Source organism: Hemicordylus capensis, chromosome 2 (assembly GCF_027244095.1).
Source record: "Hemicordylus capensis ecotype Gifberg chromosome 2, rHemCap1.1.pri, whole genome shotgun sequence".
In the NCBI taxonomy this organism is placed as follows: domain Eukaryota; kingdom Metazoa; phylum Chordata; class Lepidosauria; order Squamata; family Cordylidae; genus Hemicordylus; species Hemicordylus capensis.
Genome location: NC_069658.1, coordinates 280,940,585 through 280,962,735, shown reverse-complemented (window position 1 = coordinate 280,962,735; position 22,151 = coordinate 280,940,585). Strand labels below are relative to the sequence as shown.

The following is a 22,151-nucleotide window of genomic DNA, read 5'->3' as shown; positions in this document are numbered from 1 at the left end:
TGATATTGTCAAGATTTCCCTTTCCTGCCCCACACCCACAGTTGCATGTTGGATAAAATCTGTCATTCTCATCCATATTTTAGTCCATATTGTCATGTATGGCTATGACATCAAAAAAGGCTCATCTCGAACTGGGGAAAATGTCTTAATGCTAATCTCAGGGTAGTACTACAGTAGCCCCCCCCCCTTCTGTGTGAGCAGCCTTTTCCTAGGCATATGCTTATATAGAGAAATGTAATGTGTGAACAGGATGTTCACAGATATGGTGGTTGGCAGCTATTTTTGGGTTAATGGCAGCTATTTTTCTCTCTACCAGTGCCACGGGAATGGCTGCTGTATCCACCCATTACATTTGTGTGCATATGTAATTGAATGAACTGGCTCCCAGCAGGTGGATTTGTAGTACAGGGCTTGCAAGTGAAGGCAAAAACTAAAGTCAGGACAAGAATTTAATAAAGGAGTTTGGGAGGAAAATAAGAAAGAAAAATGGCAAGAAAATCAGAAAAGGAACAGTAGGGGAAATGACTGTTTCTGAAAGCACAAGAATATTATCTAGGCCTCTTGACATTAAACGCCCTGCTATACTATCTCCAAATTACATGCTCATGCAAAGTGATCTGTGAAACATAGACTTGGACTAGCTATCTATTACAAAGGGTCTTTTTATTTTAGCTGTTTTGACCTTCTGTTGTCCCCCCTGCCCAAAAAAAACCTTTGAAAAAACCACGGTGGAATTCGTGTTGTTTGTTTGGAGCTGTATTGTACATTGCACAACATAGATCCAGTGTGGTGAAGTGGTTAGAGCACTGGACTAGGACTGGGCAGATGCGAGTTCAACACCCTATTCAGCCATGAAAGTCACTGAGTAACTGAACCAGTCACTTATCCTTCAGCCTAACCTAGCTCATAGGGTTGTTGTGATGATAAATATAACCATGCACACCACTCTGGGCTCCTTGGAGGAAGAGCAGGTTATAAATGTAGTAAACAAACAGCGAACCCTGATTTGCCATTGAGAGTACAGCTGATGGGGAGTGGCAGCCAGTTCTGCTGCCTGGCTTGGTGTACCTGTATGATCACCTGTTTACAAACAGAGTTCTTTTTTTTGGCATGCTTTACATATGTAGATATACTTTCAGTTTACACTTGTAATTTTTGTAAACACTATAATTTCTGAAGTTTAATCTGAGAAGCTTGAACAGTTCTCGGACATAAAAATGCACAGATTTTTAGAAATCATGCACAGAAAACCTGCACAGAACAAATGTGTATCTTGAGCAGAAACAGAATCTGTGCCCTGTATTATGATAGTGATGGGTCTAGTGCTTTGAGACATGCCTTCCTGTCCAGAAAGAAATGGTTTCTGTCTTGGTGATGTGCCTGATTAATAATTAGTATAGCAATTAATGATTAGTGTAGCAAGTCATTAGAAGGAGCAGAGAAGGGCAGACGGGAGAACATCCGTAGTTTTGCATGTTTACTCAGCGAGGTCTGGTATAGGTGGGGAGGAGTAATGAGTGGGTGGATGGGAGGTGGTCTTGAACAGATGGCTGGTTTGTTAATTTTGGATGTCAGTTGCTTAGACATATTTCAGGTTTAGTATGAGTTAGGAGATAATCATGTTGAGATTTTACAACTTCCTTCAAACTTTTATTTTAAATACATATTGGAAATATGTTCCAAGCCAAATAGAGATTATTTTAATAGGGAGGCAATTATGGTTGCCACCTTTTTCCTGACATGGCTTCTGAGCCTTTAAGAGCTACATGACAGACAAAAATTAAGGGTTTTCTCTTTATATATATTGCTTGATTTCCATTCTGTAAAAAGACACAACTACTGTATTTCTGATCAAAATGTAGGTATGTATTTTTGATAAAAATGTGGGCATGGGAGGGGGTATAGTGCCCTACAATGATTATTTTAAGATTGCTTTAAGGTAGAAACGCTTCCTCGTTTTCAGTACTTACCTTTAGTCTGAACATGCACCCACTCCTTAATTTTGTATATTTGTATGGTAGTTGTATCATTGGTGTATGTTGCAACTTGGGCCATGTTGTGACCCTAGTTATTGTCCCAACTTGCCAGCTGAAGACCATTCCTGTAAGAAACCAAACTGTATAGAAATAAGAAAAAAAGACGTGTCCCTTCCATTGTCTGTGAGCTGATCACCATGTTGCCCTTGTTGCTGCTAAAAATAGCTTCCATGTTGTCAGGTTCTCAATAGGACAGAAATATACTGTAAATGCTGCTGTTTCCAAACGTGATGCCTACCCACATGGAAGCAATTTTCTCTGGCAAGTTTGCCAACTTGGTTAACATTAAATTGTGTATTGGGCAAGCATCAGAGCCTGGAAGGGGACTGAGATCATGTTTGGAGAGGCAGGCAGGAGACTACCCGCCAGCCCTCTGCCCTGCCAGGGGTTGTGGTCGTGCGCACAGCCTCACTGTATTGGCTCTATCAGCACAGCCTCATTGTATTGGCTCTATCAGCACAGCCTCATTGTATTGGCTCTATCAGCTCTCTCACAGTGCTCTTCCTTGTTCAGAGAATACTGTTTGTTCTTCCACTACCATCTGACCTATACCGCCTGGCATACACCCAGTCCTTTTTATTCATTCATTCATTCGATTTATATACCTCCCTTCCAAAATGGCTCAGGGCAGTACAACAGGATAGAAACAATTAAAACCAGTTAACAATTAAAATCAAAACTATAAAAACAGAATAAAACCATTTAAACATTCAAACAACTAAAAACCCTGGAAAACCAGGGCAACCATTTAAAACAATTTAAAACAGTTAACAGTAGTTTAAATACCCTGGAAAGCCAGGCCAAACAGATAGGTTTTAAGGGCTGGAAGCTATGCTGCACTTCGTATGTATTTTCTTCTTGGAACCTTGCATAGTTGCTCCTCCTCCTTCTTTATCAATAATTTTATGTCCAACCTGTTGATTTGTGCACAGCCTCAGCTCGGTTTTGATTTCTGACTTCCTTTTCTTGTTCATATACAGTGTTCCAGATTGCACTTCTTTATGAGTGTAGAGTTGCCACCAGTGTTCCCTCTAACAGGGATTCCCAGATGTTATTGACTACAACTCCCAGAATCCCCAGCCAAAGGCCCTTGCAGTTGGGGATGCTGGGAGTTGTAGTCAACAACATCTGGGAATCCCTGTTAGAGGGAACACTGGTTGCCACCTTTCTTTTGACAGGACTATTGTGCCTTTTATCAACTGTATTGATTGGTTGGTTGGTTGGTTGGTTGGTTGATTGATTGCATTTATATCCGCTCTTCCTCTGAGGAGCTGAGTGGTATACATGCTTATTTTTATCCTCACAACAACTCTGTGAGGTAGGTTAGGCTGAGAGATATATGACTGGTCCAGAGTCACCCAGTGAGTTTCATGGTTGAATGGGGATTCAAACTCGGGTCTAGTCCAATACTCTAAGCACTACACTACGTATGGCGGGCATAGTTTCTATAGGTGAATTTATTACTGGCCACTTCTTTACTTAACCCTTTCTTCCCTGCTTTGTATTACATACACACTTCTTGTGCTACTCGAAGCTCCACACACTATCCTACATCTTGCCTGTTTTATCTCAGTTTCCTTGCCTTGGACATTCCTGCTTGCAAGTCAGGCACCTTCATTTGTCCAAAGGTGTCTTGCTCACTTTGTGGACCTTTGCTATGCATTCTACCCAAAGACTCTTTAGACTATTCTGAAGAATTCTCTTCCTACTGTTTCTAATATGTCACTGTTTCCATCTTTCAGTCCCCTCTTATGCCTATTTCTTCTTATTTTCTTTTATTCCTGGCCCCTGCCTGCCCTTTCTATCCAAAATGGTGGAGAAACCATACTAGATGTATGTGCAATTTCATCTAATCATAGCTTTGATTCTTTAAATACGATTTCATACAACTATTCATTATATTCTCCCCTCCTTCCCTCCTTTCTGCTCCCTTTTGGAACTCAGATGAGAAGTTGGAGTAGGGTCATTGCAAAGTTAGAGCACTATTTGTATTGTTGATTGATGCTTTCTTATTAGGGATATCCAACTTTCTCACCAGAATTATTAATTGGTACGTAGACTTGATGATAAGTGTTAGGTGATGATGTCTGCATGATGTCTGGTTCAAGCCACCAAAGAAGTTGTGATCCTTCTACCTTAAGAGAGAAATGCTCCATCATAGTTATAGTCATCATGGTAGTAACTTCATAATATTATTAGATCCTTACTAGGTGAAGTTACTAGTTTGAACTATCGAATTTGTATTCCAGAAATAATAATGGACAAGTATTTCTATAAGCCTACTTTTATTTTCTCCCCATGGCTTTTATGATATGCAACATTCTTTGAAACCAGTGTTGTCCAAATGATATGTTGTTGGTCATGGATCTAAGTCTTGGAATTGCTTCCTACCTCTCCCTTGGACCTTGATTCCTTATTCTGTCTTGCCAGTTTTGGTGTGTGTGTGTGTGTGTGTGTGTGTGTGTGTGTGTGTGTGTGCTGCCTTGTGATCAGACCTGTTGGTTTGCTCAACCATTGGTTTGACTCATAGCTTCTCCAATGATTCACCCTTTGGTTGCTTGCTAACTTTATCCATAGATCCAGTTTCTTTGGGGTGATTGTTGATATGGTCAGCTTCACCTGTTCCTGATTACAGTGGAATCCTACATTGCATTAGGCCTTGTTCAGACAAGATTGATGCTCCATTTTCTGTTACCCACACTAAAGCTTGCTTGCTCTGCATATGGATGGATATACTCTTCACCAAGGCCAGATTGTGAGCCACCAGCATTCATTAATTCTATACTCCAGAACTCATGGAGCACATGTAATAAAAATTAAGCAGTGTCAATACCTCCTCATTTCTCAATTATGTTCTTGAACCTTTCTTTTGCATGCTTGAGTTGAGTGTTCTATAACCTAAATCCCAATTCATGCATTTGGAGCAAATGGTGGAGAGCGGGATAAGCTTGTCCCCCTTTTCTCTCCAACAGTAATAATGCTTGATGTGAACCAGGTGATCCACATAATTGCCCAATAATGCAGAGGCTTAGTTCATGTGAAACTTTATCCTGGTGGACTGACCTCTCATATTCAGCTGTAGAGGTCATGCACACAGCCTTGCTGGGGAGGGCGGGCAGGCTGGCTGGAGCCGCCTGCCTTCCCCAGCAGATGATTGGCTGCTGTCTTCCCTTCCACCATGCATCCACATGAGTGGTGGCACAGCAAAGAGAACTGGGAGAAATTTTCCCCTTACCACAACCGAGGGTACCCGGGGTGCCCGACCAGAATGAGGGTGCCCGACCAGCATGATGGCTGGTCACGTTAAAGCAGCTGCCACACGCAGCGTGGCTGCTCCTTCTGCCCAGCTTGCTGCCAGAAATGGCGATGGTCTGGGGAGAATCCATTTAATCCAGTTGTGATCGCCCTGATGATTACTGGCTTAACCTCAGCTTAATCTCTGCTAAACACCAGCTTTCAAAGTGGGGCTTGGCATGTGTGCGGCACCGGGAGTGACCTTGCTCTCAGCACTTCACATGCGCAGCCTAACATGGCTGCATGTGCGAATACCCTTATTATGTTAATATTACAGATTCTACAATGCCTCTAGTGACCCATTTCTTCCTGAAATGGGGTGTGTGGCATAGCAGCCTTTACCAGTGTGACAAAGCAGCCTTTCCTTGCTCTGTCATGACCAGCAAGGCGATTTGGGCATTTTCAGTGGCAAATGGAGCAGAACTAGTCAAATCTTCAGCTGCTGTGATAAGGATACCACTTCAGTTGCAGTGACACTGTAGTAGTCCCTTTGCTACAACTGAAACAACCTTTTAGGATTTCCCACTGACATTGCAATGAAGATATTAAAGGAGTTTCCTGAAGACCTTTCAAAACATAATTCTGGCAAGCTGTAGAACCCAGGAATCCTTACTCACAGCTTTCCTTTCAAGGACACTACTTGTCTTATATTTCAACCCCAACAGAGAATTAGTCTATCACTCATTTGTATTTTATGGGTTTGAGCTTCTTCAATCCCTCAGTGGCACTAGAGATCCTGTAGCCATGCTGTTACACATCTATTACCATTTGAGTCCTAAAGATATGAGAAAGGGAATGATGTGTTATTCTATATAATTAAGTACCAGGCAAGCTTTGTTGGATAGAGGGCAGCAGCTGAAACTACTAGAAAGGAGATTTGGGGGTAAATCTAATTTCAAATTAAAGCTTCTTACACGAATGATACATTTTGGATCATTTGGGAGAAATTGCAGGGAGTTATGTGGTCACAAAGAAATGGCTTTATTGCAGTCGGACAAGGTGGTACTCATGACTCTTTCACAGACTGAATGACATTAGATCTCCATCTTCTCTCTGTTCCTTTCATGGTTTTTGTTTTTAACCTTTTCCTGCCCATCTCTCTACATCACCGAACATTGCATTGCCTACAGTCAAGGAGGCATAGGAGGTGACCAACCCCCTTGCTAAACAGATGCCAGTGCCAGGCTGTGGGTCAGCACTGTGATTTGTTTCATTTCCCCTGGGAGGTTTAGCGCATCACCTCTCCAATATGCTCAGCCTCCACTGACCCAAAGCTTGGGATGAGTCCAACTCCAACCCTGGAACTCCCAAATGACAGCATGATAAGCTACCTTTGTGTCATGGGACTAACCGGGAAATGTGCTGTTGATAATTCCATCCGTTCTGGAGCCCCTTTCTCTCTAAGTGCTAAATGAAATTTCAGATTTCGGATATGTCTAGACATAGACAGTGTGTGATAAAGTTGATAATACATTAATCATTTTTAACAACAGGTAATATGCATAATTTATGGTGTTACAGTGCTATCTTTTTTGATATTTATGATGGATAATGCTCAGTTTTTGCCCTCATATTACTGCTTTAAATTATACCACAAGAAAATTAATGAGAAAGTAGATTTATGGGTTTCATTTGTTTGTCAATTTGGAAATTAATTGGGTGTTAATTTTAGCCGTCCCTCATCAGACCAGGTCTTTAGTATGTGTGCATTACTTTGCATTCATTGAAGCCTACCTCCCATTTACTGTGGGTCACTAGCTTTGCATACATTAAAATAGCCCTCAGGCTCATTCTCTTGATTACTTTTTGAGCTGCCATGCATTAGAAAATTTACGCCTTTCTGTTATAATTATGAAAATTCTGTACAGGAGGATGGACCTTGCGTAACAGCAAGTATGCATTGTTCCTAGGCTTTGTGAGGTCTCATGTAACAAAGTCCAATTATTATTATTATTATTATTATTTCTGTTTGGTACTATAAAGTGGTATCAGTCAGTCTTTATTTTATGACCTCAGCCTTTGAAGTCTCAGTGACTAATTTAAATTCATTAAATTAGCCTGTTAGCCTGCACACACACACCAGCACCAGTACCACGACACCAGCACCAAAGCTTTCTCCCGTACTATTTGTTTGTTTGCATTTTTCACAGTTATGATAAAAGCTTCTCTCTTTAATTTCCTATTAGTTTGATATTTATCACCTTATCCTCAAAATACCACTCTCAAAAAGTGCCCATGCTACTTTTATATATGATGAACTATGACATACTGATTCATGTCTTCTAAATTGCTTATTGAAGGAAACATTTGATATTCTAACTGGGCTATGGTGCTGAGTGTTGCCTGCTTGTTCGATCATTGAGGAAAATTAGTCAAAATGCTACCTAACAACCACCACCAAATAGGAATGTGCCTGAAACCACGGCGGGGTGGTTTCATGCTGGCAGGGGTGCCACTTTAACGGTGGGGGGAGGTGGACTTGCCCCTCCAGCCGCTTTTCCCCTGCCAGGGCTCGTTTCCATTAAAAACTTTAAGGGCAGCAGTGTACCTCCCTGCTGCCCCTTCCCCCTTCTCGGCCGGAAGTGGCCAGAAGTACTGGGGGAGTGTGTGCACGCTGTGTGCGGGGGTACACTGCCGCCCTGAAGGTTTTTACCAGAAATGAATGCCGGTGGGGGAAATACGGCAGGAGGGATAAGTGCACCCTCCCCTGCCCTTAAACCAGCACCCCTGCCGGCATCGAACTTCGAACTTGTTCAGAGGCCTGTAAAAGGACCTCCGGACAGATTCGTGCACATCCCTAACAACAACAACAAATATATTTTTATATTGCATTTCAAAAAAACTTTCTGAAGCAGTTTACATAGAGAAATAATAAAGATGGATCCCTGTCCCCAAAGGCTCACAATCTAAAAAGAAACATAAGACAGATACCAGCAACAGTCACTGGAGGTACTGTGTTGGGGGTGGATAGGGCCAGTTACACCCCCGCTCAATAAAGAGAATCACCATGTTAAAAAGGTGCCTCTTTGCCCAATAAGAACAGATTGACTTTTATTAGAGAATATTTAGCATACAGGTGAAACTCGGAAAATTAGAATATCGTGCAAAAGTCCATTAATTTCAGTAATGCAAATTAAAAGGTGAAACTGATATATGAGACAGACGCATGACATGCAAAGCGAGATAAGTCAAGCCTTAATTTGTTATAATTGTGATGATCATGGCGTACAGCTCATGAAAACCCCAAATCCACAATCTCAGAAAATTAGATTATTACATGGAACCAAGAAGACAAGGATTGAAGAATAGAACAATATCGGCCCTCTGAAAAGTATACAGTGTACTTGATTGGCCAGCAAACTCACCTGACCTGACCCCATAGAGAATCTATGGGGCATTGCCAAGAGAAGGATGAGAGACATGAGACCAAACAATGCAGAATTGCTGAAGGCCGCTAATGAAGCATCCTGGTCTTCCATAATACCTCATCAGTGCCACAGGCTGATAGCATCCATGCCACGCCGCATTGAGGCAATAATTGCTGCAAAAGGGGCCCAAACCAAGTGCTGAATACATATGCATGCTTATACTTTTCAGAGGTCCGATATTGTTCTATTCTTCAATCCTTGTCTTCTTGCTTCCATGTAATATTCTAATTTTCTGAGATTATGGATTTGGGGTTTTCATGAGCTGTATGCCATGATCATCACAATTATAACAAATTAAGGCTTGACTTATCTCGCTTTGCATGTCATGTGTCTGTCTCATATATCAGTTTCACCTTTTAATTTGCATTACTGAAATTAATGGACTTTTGCACGATATTCTAATTTTCCGAGTTTCACCTGTATGGTTTATAAAAGCAATGCAGCAATGAATAGAATTTCCCAATACTACACATGGTCTTAGCCAAAAGGCCGAGAAACCAGTCAGCATTATAGAGCCCATGAGCATGTAGAGCCCATGAGCATTATAGAGTCCATGACCATGTAGAATAGATGTATCAAACACACAAGCACACACTTGAATGCATACATTGGTGTATAGATAAGAAAGCAATATTTTCACTTGCTAGTGCAGATGAGATTGCACAGCACTAAGTTGTTGGCATATTGCTAGAAAAAAATATGAAAGATTTTTCCAAAAAGAGGAAAAATAAGAAAAAGTCCTCAGGCATGCATCTTAATAACTAAGACGTTAGTAATGGCATTAGGAAGAGCCTACTTCATCAGATGCATATGACTGGATGAAGTATGTTGCATTTATCTTCCCTTCTGGTGTGGGCTACATAAGTTTCATAGTGCCTTTCTAAGAGCTTTATAAATATTCCTTTATCATTATACTCAATTCTGTAGAGGACTTGAAAGCACTTCCATGGTTCTTTGTCTGAATAAAGATAAATTGTGCATATTACATATGTGATTATGTGTTTACTCATACAGAAGTTCTCCCAACTTAATAATTATCATTTCAGCATGGATGTCTGAAATTATGTGAACTAATTTAATGTTACAACTCTCTTAATGGAATGATACTTCAGTAGTAATCTAGTCCAGTCACCTGAAATTGTAAGATTTTCTTATTTTATGCCTATGTCTTGGCTTAAGCTGGCAACAACACAAGCAGAAGTCTCTACTCTGCTTTCCAATAAATCCTAGATGCAGTATCTATACACTTAATGCTTTCAACATGCTGTTAGACAGACTAGATAAAGGAGACCTATTTTATACCTATTTTATCCCGGAGTGGAAGAATTATGTCCAAGTACACTGGCATTGGAACATCAATATGTGCTCATCCAATCTCAGTTTAATAAAATGAGTATACAACATGTTTATTTTACAATAAGTGTGCAGCATATATATTATACATCACTGTTAGCCAGCTCTATTGACCAGTGAGGCCAATATAGGGTAGAGTACAGAGACACAGAAAAAGGGGCCAGGTTATTTTACCATGTCCTTATTCACTTGCTGACCCTAACACTTTTTGTAGCTAAGGCAAGAAACCCTTTATCAGTGGAATGGAAGGATGATAGGCTACAGGAAATGTGTTGGCAATGCAACCTGGAAGTTTCTCTTTCCTACTGAAAGCAACTATGAATGATGGGCATACTAATAATTCATAAACTAGCTTTGGGCCATGGGCCACTGCTTGCCTTCCATTAAGTAAATGTTCAGGGCAGGCACTTCTGCCTGGCAAAAACATGTAGTGAATTGCATGTAGTGATTAGATGGCAGTTGTATTTTACCTCATATATTAACAAATAGAGATCTATTTTTAGATGAAAATAGTCCTGTTTTTTACTAACAAGTTTATCCTTCCTTATTGTGTAAAATGGTTAGAGATTGTTTTGCCTTCATTACTTGGGTTGGTTATGATGAATATTTTTATACTGCTTTTCAACAAAAGTTCACAAAGCAGTTTACGGAGAGAGAAATAGATAAATAAAAATGGATCCCTGTCCCCAAAGGTTCACAATCTAAAAATAAACATAAGATAGACACCAGCAACAGCCACTGGATGGATGCTGTGCTGGGGCTGGATAGGGCCAGTTGCTCTCCCCCCTGCTCATTAAAGAGAATCACCACTTACAGTGCACTTACCAAAGACTGAAGCTTTGGGACTAGTTTTTGCTATTTAATCATGTACTTCAGACCATTTTTAGCATAACGTTTCTCTCCATAGAAATATAAGTATATTACATAAATCTGTGTTTAGTTTAATTTACACATCCTTAAATGACTGGGCCAAGTTCTTTAAGGGCATTTATTCTGCTTCATATAAATAATTGATCAGCCAAGTTAATTTACTTCTGCCTGACTTGGTCAACCTTAATTAACTGCCCTGGAATAAAGACTGATTTTATTTGTTAGCTTGAAATCTTTCACAAATGTAAAAAAGTGGGGGGGTGCCCTTAATTTTGACAAAAAATTGTACCAATGCCGTTCCTTAAAGAAATTACTTACATTGTTGCTGAGAGCTCAGCATTTAATAGTATGTAAATGTTTAGCAAATTTATAGGAAGTGTCCAGCACTCTCATGAAATCCCACAAATATTTGAAAAGGGGCGCCTGTACCAAAGACCAAGATACACCTTGAGTAGTTCACTACAATATGGTCCACTCTTGACATTACTCTTTTCCATTCCCAATGTCATCCAAGACACAAGTCATATATATGTTCAAACAAAAGTAATTTAATCCAGAACAATATAAATTCACCTATGCTTTTTGCCCTCCTCACTGTTTTCAACTTTGTGGGAGGATTTATTCATCTATTTCTACCCAGAAGGTTCCTTTTTTATCAAAATTATGAGCAAAGTTAATTTAATTAGTGCTCTCCTTCCTCATCAAAAATGGGGGGAGGGTTTAATAGGCTTTAAAACCAGAAGTGTCACCCTCACTCTCTTTGATTTATCCAGTGCTCTGATTTAGTTGAATCGTGAGATTACATACTGCTCCGCAGGTTCTGCATGCTGACATGTACTGTAGGGGTACTTTATGATATCAGGCAAATAAATACCAGAGACACATTACAGGTCACCATCACAGAGCCCTCCTGCCCAACTTCTTACCTCTTGCTCACATTTTAACCTCTGCCTCTCCTGAGTAGCTCTCTGCACTTCCTCAAGTCTGCCTACAGAACAACCTCCCATAACAAGCAGTACCACGTCTTGTATGGCTTTTGATATTTTCTTGTTTTGTTTTCAATTTTAAATTCTATCCATATTATATTACACAGAATATCTTATAGAGTTAAAGCAAAGTGTCCACATGCAATTAAAGAAATGTAATTATATGTTTTGCGTATTTGTTTGGGGGAATATATGCATACACACATACACTCACATTCATTGAGAGGGAAAGCTGATGAGAAAATGCTGCTATATTTAAAACAAGCATTTCTTCTAAAATCACGTAGCTCTACCAACAGATAAACATAAACTTGTAGCTCAAACCATTAATGAACATATAAATTGTATGAACGCAAAGGACAAATGTTTATAGTTAACTTTAAAACAGGACACGTCTCTTTATATACAAGTGTTTTCACAACTGCTTTATTATACTCCTTCTTCCTTTAAATAATTTCAGGTTTTTGAGTCATGATGCAAGAATCTGGGACTGAGACAAAAAGTAACGGTTCAGCCATTCAAAATGGAGCAAGTAGCGGCAACCACTTACTAGAGTGCAGCCTACGGGAAGTGAGATCAAACGGAGAGACGCCTTCAGTGGAAATTGGTGCTGCAGATCTAGCCCACCTTCAGCAACAGCAGGTACCATAAATTATGTTGTGACTTTAACTATCTAAGGGAGGAGAAGAGGGTAAAAATGAAGCACTTGCATAAAACCAAAATAAGTACATGATGGAAAAATATAAACTATATGTTTGTATATGTGTGTACAACATTGTTTGCTTTCCATTCCATGATGGAAGAAAAAAGCCAGCATAAAGGGAATGTTATGTTTTTTGTTGTTGGCTAACATCTAACTAAGTTACTGATGAGTAATCCCATTTATTTATTATTTATTAATTTATTACATTTTAAAACCGCCCCATCCAAAGGCTCTGGGCAGTGCACAACAACAAAACAAAAACCCATGAACAATCATTTAAAGCAATCAACTTAAAATAACACAAATAACACAGAAAACAAATTTAAAAACAATGTAAAACCATTACAAAAAGTTTAAAACATTTAAAAGCAATTTAAAAGCTTTAGAAGGTCAGGCCAAACAAATAGGTGTTAAGGGCTCTCTTGAAGGCCAACTATTGACGTTAATGAGGCAAGTTAGTCATGACCAACTTGTAGTAATTTCAGTGGGATTACTTATGCGTAATATAGTCTGGATGCCTATTATTCTTATTTTTATTTTATTTATACCGCTTTTCAAACTGGGGTTTATCAGAAATATAGTTTGATTCTGCTGTCGATTGCTCACTGCACAAAAGAGTGAATATTTGTTTTTATATTTTAAAAAACACGTTAGCAACTACTTCTATCAGCAAAAGATATTCTATACTTTTAGATGGAAAAATCTTCCTGGGTGTAAAATTGGGATTGGGAAACAATGGGACTAAATGGAATATTCTCACTTTAGAGGAACAAGAATTATAATTGCATTTTAAAAACTGCTTCTTTGTTGTGCATAATTATAAGGAAGAACAGTTGGGCTTCTGAGGGCTTGCAAGTATGTTTAGGACGAAAACTTTGCTTTCCTGTAATGCTGAAAGCATTCTTGAAGTCTCTTAAATAAGCCTTCAGCAGCTGTGTAAAGATTCTTTAGAATGCATGATGATCTTGTCAGCAGGTTGTTGTACAGTAGGAAAAAAACAACAGTTGAAAACACATTTTAAAAAGAAGAAGCCAACTTTGCTAGAATTTTTTTTCCAGGAAAAAAACCTCACAACAGAAATCCACTAAAGTTCAGTATTTTCAGATTTGCATGATGCTAAATGCAACAGACAGTTATTTCAGTCATTTTCTTCCTATAGGTTTCTTACTTGAAGTGAGAATACAATCAGTGAGAAAATCACAGCCATGCTGAATTCATTACTGCAGTAGTCACACAAAACCATGGATAAAATTTCAATAAGTGCAGGCCACAGTTGAGTAAACAGTTGCACTGAAACTTAATTCCTGTTGACTTTTCCCTCATTCTTCGCCAGGGGCACATTCTGAATTGTAGTGCAAAGACAACAGGGGTTACAGCTTTGATTAATATAGGACAGTGGAAGAGAATTAGAACAGTAAAATATGTTGGAACTACACAGAACACAAAAGCCTTCTTTCTAAGAGACTTCACATCAAAATGAGCTAATTGCACTGTAGTGTATGATCTGAGCATTGTGCAGCTTTCCAATCCTTTTTGCGCTTCTTTTGCTGATGTACATGCGGGGGAGGGGGAGAGAAATCCGTGGACAGAACCCCACATGTTAACAATACAAAGCCTCGCCATTTCTTTCTTTTCACCAAATATTAATCAGCATTAGGGCTACTACCTTCTAACCTCTCCATAATCAACCCCACTCCATAATCAACCAGAGGGGTCACTGTTGAGTGAAGCAGTATCATAATCTTGCATGTAATGTGTCGCATCACTCAGCAGCAGCCCATTTGGGTGCTTGAGGAGAGGCAGCAATGCACCCCAAAGCGAAAACTTAAGTGCCATGCAGCCCACTTCCCATGCCTGACTAGAACAGCTAGATAGGCTGCCTTCCATATACTCTAGAAACAAGGTGAAAACTGCGTGTATTCTGTATCATATGTGATTGCCATGGAATTTATGGGAACAGGTTCTAAGTTTATACTTAATTATAACTGTTTAACCTTTGCTCACATCTTATATAAACCATTTGGCTTACAGTCTTTTCCAGTCATACTTTTCAGTGTTCTATCATTGCATTTCTTTTTATAAAACAAACCATTTGCCAATTCAATCTCATCTTCATAGTATACATATGCATATTTCTTTATTTTCTTTAAGGCAGTAATATCCAAACAGCCCCCCCCAACCCGTGTCACAATGTACTGTATTGATCGCTGTGGTTTCCAGATCTTCTAGGCACTGTAAATGGTGAAAAGCGGGGTGGGGGGTGGGGGGTGTTGTTTTCCAACAGCTAATGCAAGCATTCAACATTCAGCATAATGTTTAGTTGTTTCTCCCTATACAACATATGCTCTCAGGTCACTTAACAGAATGCTTGCTGTAAAATGTTCATTCAGTGAATTTGAATGGCTGTTAAGTAAAAGTGCTGTTTCTTCACAGCATTGCAATGTAAACTCTTTATTTCCCACCTTCTTTTTGACAACTGCATTGCATTGTCTGAAATGCCACCAGTAAAGAGTACTTTCAGCATTGCTGTTCTGTCAAGTACCTTCTTAATAGTACTCCTCCTCATTACAAGTAGTGATTCAAGGGATATTTTGGACAGACCATTTTTCTCAATGTTTACACCCTCTTTCTGAATAGTTAAAGCCTCCAGAAAATAGATTATGTTGCAATAGATTATACTGTGTTATGTTAAATGTTGTGTTTTGTTAACTACAGCTGTGTGGGCACACTAAATAAGTGCAACTGCATGGTTATGCTAAATGAGTGAGGCTTTCATATTTACCATATCCTACCAAGGAAAACCTATAAATTATTAAATTTGTAATATGTACATATTATCCCCTATGAACGGAAAAGTATGTTTTCATAGGTATTAATGTAGATGTTGCTGTTATGGCATAACTGCTTGCTCCCAAAATGTTGGCCCACATGTTCCTTAGCATTAGGGTTAGGGTGGAACAGGAGTTTCATGACCACAGAGACGCTGCCTCAGAGTTCAGCCAGTGCTGCCGAGCAGCCAAGTGGAGGGAAGGGGGAAGGGCTTTCTGCTGTTCTCTCACTCCAAAAACTCTTTTCACTTCTAGAAATATGTCTCTGACGGCCTTCAGTGACATTTCTCTGGAACAGAAAAGTACTTTTGGAGGGAGGATAGAGCAGTGAAAATCGCTTCCCCTATTCCCTCTGTGTGTGCCTATCTGCTCAGCAATGTTCTGGCTGAGCTCCACGGCATCTTCTCTGCAGGCACACAGCTCCTGTTCTGCTGTCCTAAAGCTGTGGAACACATGGACCAATAAAAATGTCAGGATTTCCAAAATTAGGCTGAGCTAGTCAACTGTGCCATTGAAACGGAAGATAAGACAATTTAGATATAATACAAAACCATGGCCTGCACGAAGTGTAAGAATGTCAATCCATCCCCACCACTCCCTCTTGCTCTCACATGCTGCAGTTCCCTCATTTTGATCTTGGTTTGCAAGAAAACCAGGACCAGTTTGGCCAAAATGACAAACTATGGTTACCTGTAAACCAGGATTGCAGGGAAGGTATCACAGCATGTGAGGGAAGGGGAAGGGGAAGGGGAGGAAGTCGTGTGCAAGCAGGAGACTCTTCAGTGCTTGCTTATGTATTGCCAAACCATACTTAAAGTTATCCTTTCTTTGTTTGGTATGTTGTTTGGTGTGTTGTCTGAATTGAGTCATTACATTGTCCCACAAAAACAGGTACAACGTGGCAAAAAATATCCATGTATTCAGTAAAAATGTGGGAAATACTAGCAATTGATATGCATAATGACAGAATAAATGGCATCCCTATTAAACAGCTACAGTTGCAAGTTGTAGACTTCGAATGAACATTTTAGTTTTTAAATTACAAATATATAGAGAGAGTGAGAGAGAGAGCAAGCGCTGCATTAACAGTTGAGAGTGGATGTACAATGCAAATAAAGAAGGAAATCTTTAGTTGCAGTCAGTCTTGTGTCAAACTATGTTAATTAACATGAACAAAGGCAAACTTTTAAGCACTTCTGTAGATGTTATTCATGGGAACGCATTGCATTCCAATACTGCTTCCACATGCAGGAACATGTGTATTTGCTGTGAACAAAGAGATGAGAGGCATGCTGCTCTGTAAAGGAGCTAATTTCATCTAATTTCTTCCACTGCTTTACTTTTGTCTATCATGCAAAGAATTAGGGGTTAACAAAGGGAAAGTCTTGTCTAGCTTTTAGAGTAGCTGTCCACATGTAAACTCAACCATAGAAAAGATCTCAGCAAATATTCAAAGGAAAATCATAGAAGCTATTCTCATGGGTGAGCAAAAACAGGCTAAGGGAGCCCATCCCAGTTTTGCTCACTCATGAGAACCAGCAGGCTTGAGGGCAAGCCTGGTGCCTCCATGATGGCAAGCCTGCCTGTTTAGCCACCCTCTTAAATGAGGCTAACAGATCAAGCTCTCTGTTAACCTTGTTTTTCTGGTTGTGTGTCAAGCAGCCTCAGCGGACACACTGGGTGTGTGTGTCCCAGGAATGCACCACACACTTGCATGTTGCATTACTGGGGCCCGGGGAGGACAGGGTGCCATGTGGCACCGCTTTCCTTCACCCGGCCTCCAGATCTTCTGGGAGAGGCGCAGTGAGGTACGGGCAACCCACAGGAGAGCCGCTGCTCATCTGGGAAGGCGACCTGCCTGACCCAAATGGGCCAAACTCGCTCTCCCCACAAACCTCCTCGCAGCATTTCACAGTGCTTGTGTGAAGCGTCTCATAGATTGTCAGGTCTGTATTTCTTCAAGTGGATCTTTCTGGTCCTTATTGCTCTGGTATGTTAGTCTAATTTGTTGCTCACAGGCCGCTTCATATCCTATTTGTAGGCTATAGCAATTATCTAGCAAACCACATGGGAAATTCGGACAAGATTTGCATTCATTCATTCCAGAAGCTTCTATCAGTCTTCACTCTACTGGGATCAGGCTGCTATATTCTGAAACTATTCTGAATCTTGTTTGTCTCCATCCTAGAACCCCTCTGCTGTTCTAATTTTTTTTGTTTGTTCAGTTGCAATTTGGAGATTGAATGTTTTGGGATTGGTGTTCCCATAAGCCTTGGCCCTGACTGTTATCAGATTATGAATTGGTATTTAGTTGATGTCTGGTCTGGTCTGGTATACCCATTGACCTGGCCCTATTTCTGGCTCTTGGTCCAGAGATGAGTTCAACTGGTTGGCCCATGATATAAATTTTATTGTGATCAGCGCTGGAATAAATATATCACACTTGTAACATAAAATTATCTTCTTGGAAAATATGTACCTTAGTATCATTATTTATTTACATTTTTAGCCCGCTCTTCCTCCAAAGAGCACATACATGGTTATGTTTTTTCTCATAACAACCCTGTGAGGTAGGTTAGACTGAGAAATAAATGACTGGTCCAGAGACACTTATGGTTTTATGGCTGAATGGGTATTTGAACTGGGTTCTTGAGTCTCCATAGTCCTTGTCCAGCAATCTAACCACTATAACATTCATGTTTATCATCTTCTTAAATGGTGTAGATGTATTGGCATATTTCATCCCACTTATTTAGAGGCTTATTAATATGCTAGGAATAAATGTAGGTGTCAAAATTTAACCTTTCTGAATATTATAGGGAAACCACGAGGAGAGATTAAATCTGAAAACTGTATAATAGAACATAGAAAGAATCTGTGCAGCTTCTGACATTACTTTTATAAAGCAGTGTGTGTTGTAAACATTACAAAATGTGTGTTGTAAGCAAGTGCTATCTGGAAAGGATTATCAGCATATCTTTTTCAAGCAACAATAACTATTTTCTAGACTGCATGTTTACTTGGATACAGATTATTCCTATAAGTCTTTTCAAACATGCATTAAAATAAGGATGTACACCATGCTTTGAATATGTAACATCAGAAGCGGCCTTCAATATCCTTCAACTTCAACCCTTTTTGACAAATGGTTGGGCAGTTCAGCTCTGTCAGGATTTGATGCTGAAGTGGGTTTGAATGCAGTGCTTTGTTGAGAATAATAAGTTTACAAGACCTCAGTAACATCACCATAGTGTAGCTTGAATTATCGCACGTCCCAAGGAAGGCTTCAGTAGATAAATTGATCATGAGTAAGGATACTGAAACTGAACACTGGAGTTGCCTGAGGGAACTCGTGGTTCCTAGAAAGATGTGGAGATGAGACACTGGAGAACGGGACAGAAGCTTTGACAAGGGAATGAGATGCCTGGGAGTGCTCTGGCAGCATTAAATGGCTGGAGGGAAACATCACATCCTGTGAAGTGTGTTCCAGCGGATCAGCTTGGCTGGGGGCTGTTTTAGGTCATCTGAGCCACAGATAATAGGAGGACCATGAAAAGCAGGAAACATTTGTTGGAAGATTTGGGCTTTGCACTCATATGCAGTTATGTATGGATGCATTCAGCCTCAGTTGCTGTAAACATCTCTAGTATTGGCTGTATTGGAAACATTGAGACATTGTCTGTTGTCAGTCCTTGTGAGGGCCTAGGAAACATCTGTTGTTTAAAATGGATGTTTTACCATTAGTAAAATATTTGTATTCATGAAGTATTATTCATAAGGCTTCAAAAGGAGAGATGGGGAAACTAAACTGGGGGACATCATAGCAAACAAAAGGAAAAAATGCTTTGCTCAGCAGCAGAAATGAAACCTTCTCCTCAATTAGATATTCAGTTTTGATGCTATAACTCCCCCCCCCCCGCCCAATTCAAAATCCCTTTTAACCTTTAGGAGCTTGGACTTTGTGGACAAATTAGCTTTGTTGATTCCAGAATTTATTTTGCAAGGTTGGCAAAGTTATATCAGTGTTACTTTTAAGGGGGAAAGCTCACATATGCATACGCACATACACAGAACACGGGTGTTTTGCAAGTGGTTGCCTTTATTGACAAACCAGCACTGAGGTGGCACAGTTGGTAACATTTGTATATGGTATAGCTTGCCTGACAGAGTGGCATATGCTTTTAGTTAGTGCTAAGATGGCTTGATAAAAATGGCTACAAGGTGACTGCTTTCATGACAGAGTAAAATAGTGCTACTCATTCAAACAGTCCATGAATGAGTGTGATCAAAGTTTAAACAGCTTCATGTAGGGAAAGTTTTTTCTTCTTTACTTGTCTTTGAACTGATGCTCTGTGTATTTACAAAGAGTCACTGGTACCTTTTGAAGTCTTAAAATGAGGCTATTATCACGATGGGGGAAAACCTGGCTTAGGAAGCCCATCCCGGTTTTCCCCCATCATGAGAACCACCAGCTAGCCCTCCAAAATAGCCCTCTCCTAAAACGAGGTTAGCGGAGCGATCTAACCCCATTTTCTTGATCATGAGATGCCAGGGAGTAACGGAGCTGGTAATCGTGTGGGCAGCTGATCCAAGGGCAGAATGCTCGAGTACAGGGGAAGCGGGTCAAGCCCGCTCTCCCTGCACAAGCCCTGCACTCTCCAATGCTCAAGTGGAGAGCCTCAATGTGTGCATACAAGTTTCAGTTCTTAAGCATAAGTTGAATAAAGCTTTGTATAGTTTGTCTTTTCCTCTAAATTATGTTTCTGTTATATATAGGATCAATGTCCAAAAATATGGAATGCCCTGGCAGGCTTGGCCCTACCAATACTTTGTATGCTTGGCCTGTAAGGCCTTAAGATACTTAACAGTGTGTTCATCATGTTCCAGTGACATCATGAGAAACATTTTTCAAATGCAGTGCTGTTTGGACTGTGTGTATGTATGGGTTTGTGCACATGTGTGTGCACAGATCATTGCTGCATAGGTTACACTCAGTCCTTGGAGATGTGGTATGTATTGAATAAATAGGTTACTGCAGTAGATGTTATTAGATATTATTGGACTCATTCTATGCCACATTGTGTGGACAGTGGGGAAAGTCCTGGGTGTGGTGTAGTGAGATCAAAGGCAAGACTGAAGTTGTAATATCCAAGTTTTCCAAATCTGGATGTCTTAAATTATGTATTACGCAAATAATTACTAAATATTTATTTACAGTTCATTTATGTATGTTTTGTTACAAGGACATTTACAAGGACCACTGGCCAACTGCTGTGTGTTTGCTTCTGACATGTAGCCCACCAGTTGGGGAAAGAGCAGAAGAAAGATGCCTGGCTATTTGCTTGCTCATGCCATGGCAGAATGGTCTCTCCAAAATTCTGCCTGTCTTAGTCCAAAAGCACAGCAAAGCATATTGGGGCAGGCTGTTAGGTTCTGCTGTCCCTGCTTCTGAAACTCTAACACAGGGCTCTGTTCCCGCTCTTCACTTCTTTGAAAGAAGAAATTTCAAATGAAATCAGAAATTAAAATGCAAAATAACTTAGAGGGCTTACCTCTGATTATGAGAACAACTCATCTAGAACATTTCCTCATTTCCTCCACTTACTGGAATACATGTCCCTTCTTCTAGTTGCAGAGCTGTTGCTGGTTTCATTTTTTGATTGGTCAATTACACATCAGTCATAATAGTGACTTCCACTTTGGCTGGCACAGTGGAAGGCAGGAGCAGTCTTGCTTCTTCCTGAACAATCAGTCAGAATAGTGCCAGCACATCTTCCCTAATTGATGTGGAACTATAAGGACTCGACACTTTAAAAAATAATCCAGGCCCTAAATGGGCATTGGCTAGCATGTCTTTGATCTCAGTGTTAATTGATTTAATGTTTTACATGTTTTTAATTGTAAACTGCCCAGAGACGCAAGTTTTGGGTGGTACAGAAAAATTCTAAATCAATAATAATGTTCCCTGGTCTTGTGGTAACCCTATCATGACAGGTTTGCGCAGAGAACAGCAACCATGCCCCCTTATTGTTTGGAGCAAGCCTACTAGAAAAGCCTCTACAAGGGCAAGGCTTCATCACATGACCTACTTCAACCTATTGTTGTTCAAGAGACTTTTTTCTGGTGTGAGTGGTTTGGCAAGAGTTTGGAGCGGGGGTGGGTGGTGGTGCATGGACTTGACTCTCTATGTGCCATCCATTCCCCAGGTTCTAGGTTCAGGACCTACAGTGGGCTCAAGTCTCACACATGATACTTCACCTTGTATTGATTAGATACACATACTGTATCTGATGGTCATCTCTGCCAGTTTTTCATATTTAATCATAGTCTCAAGCTAAAGAGTTTCTGCTATTCTCCAGCCCCTTGCTTAATTTGATTTGGAATTGCAGCCAGAGGCTCCAGCATGCTGCTGCGTACTGCCATATTCTCAGCTCCCAAAATCTGTCGTAAACTTGATGTAAGTGATTGTTGTCACCTGTAACTTAGTAATACATGAGGTAATGACTAGAGGTGCACCTAGGTAATTTTCGAATCTGGACCTAAAGGCCTTTGTAGGCTACCCTCGCCCCTGCAATTTACGCATCATCTTGAAGATGGGGGAGGCAGGGGCTGTGGAGTCCCTGGACTTCAGCCCCAAAATCCAGGGATAAGAG

General features: G+C 40.2%; 1 protein-coding gene across 19 annotated transcripts in view; it reads left to right on the top strand.

Annotated features, from left to right (window-relative positions):
• Nucleotides 1–22,151, top strand: part of FOXP1 (forkhead box P1) — an 823,426-nt gene that overhangs the window by 514,389 nt on the left and 286,886 nt on the right. For 18 of the 19 annotated variants that reach the window (XM_053290523.1, XM_053290516.1, XM_053290515.1 and 15 more), the window contains one exon: nt 12,428–12,609. In XM_053290523.1, the coding sequence (XP_053146498.1) occupies nt 12,439–12,609 (171 nt within the window). In that variant the 5' untranslated portion in view covers nt 12,428–12,438. Of the gene's footprint in view, nt 1–12,427; nt 12,610–22,151 lie in introns of those variants that run through there. The other variant, XM_053290528.1, reaches the window with a different exon arrangement.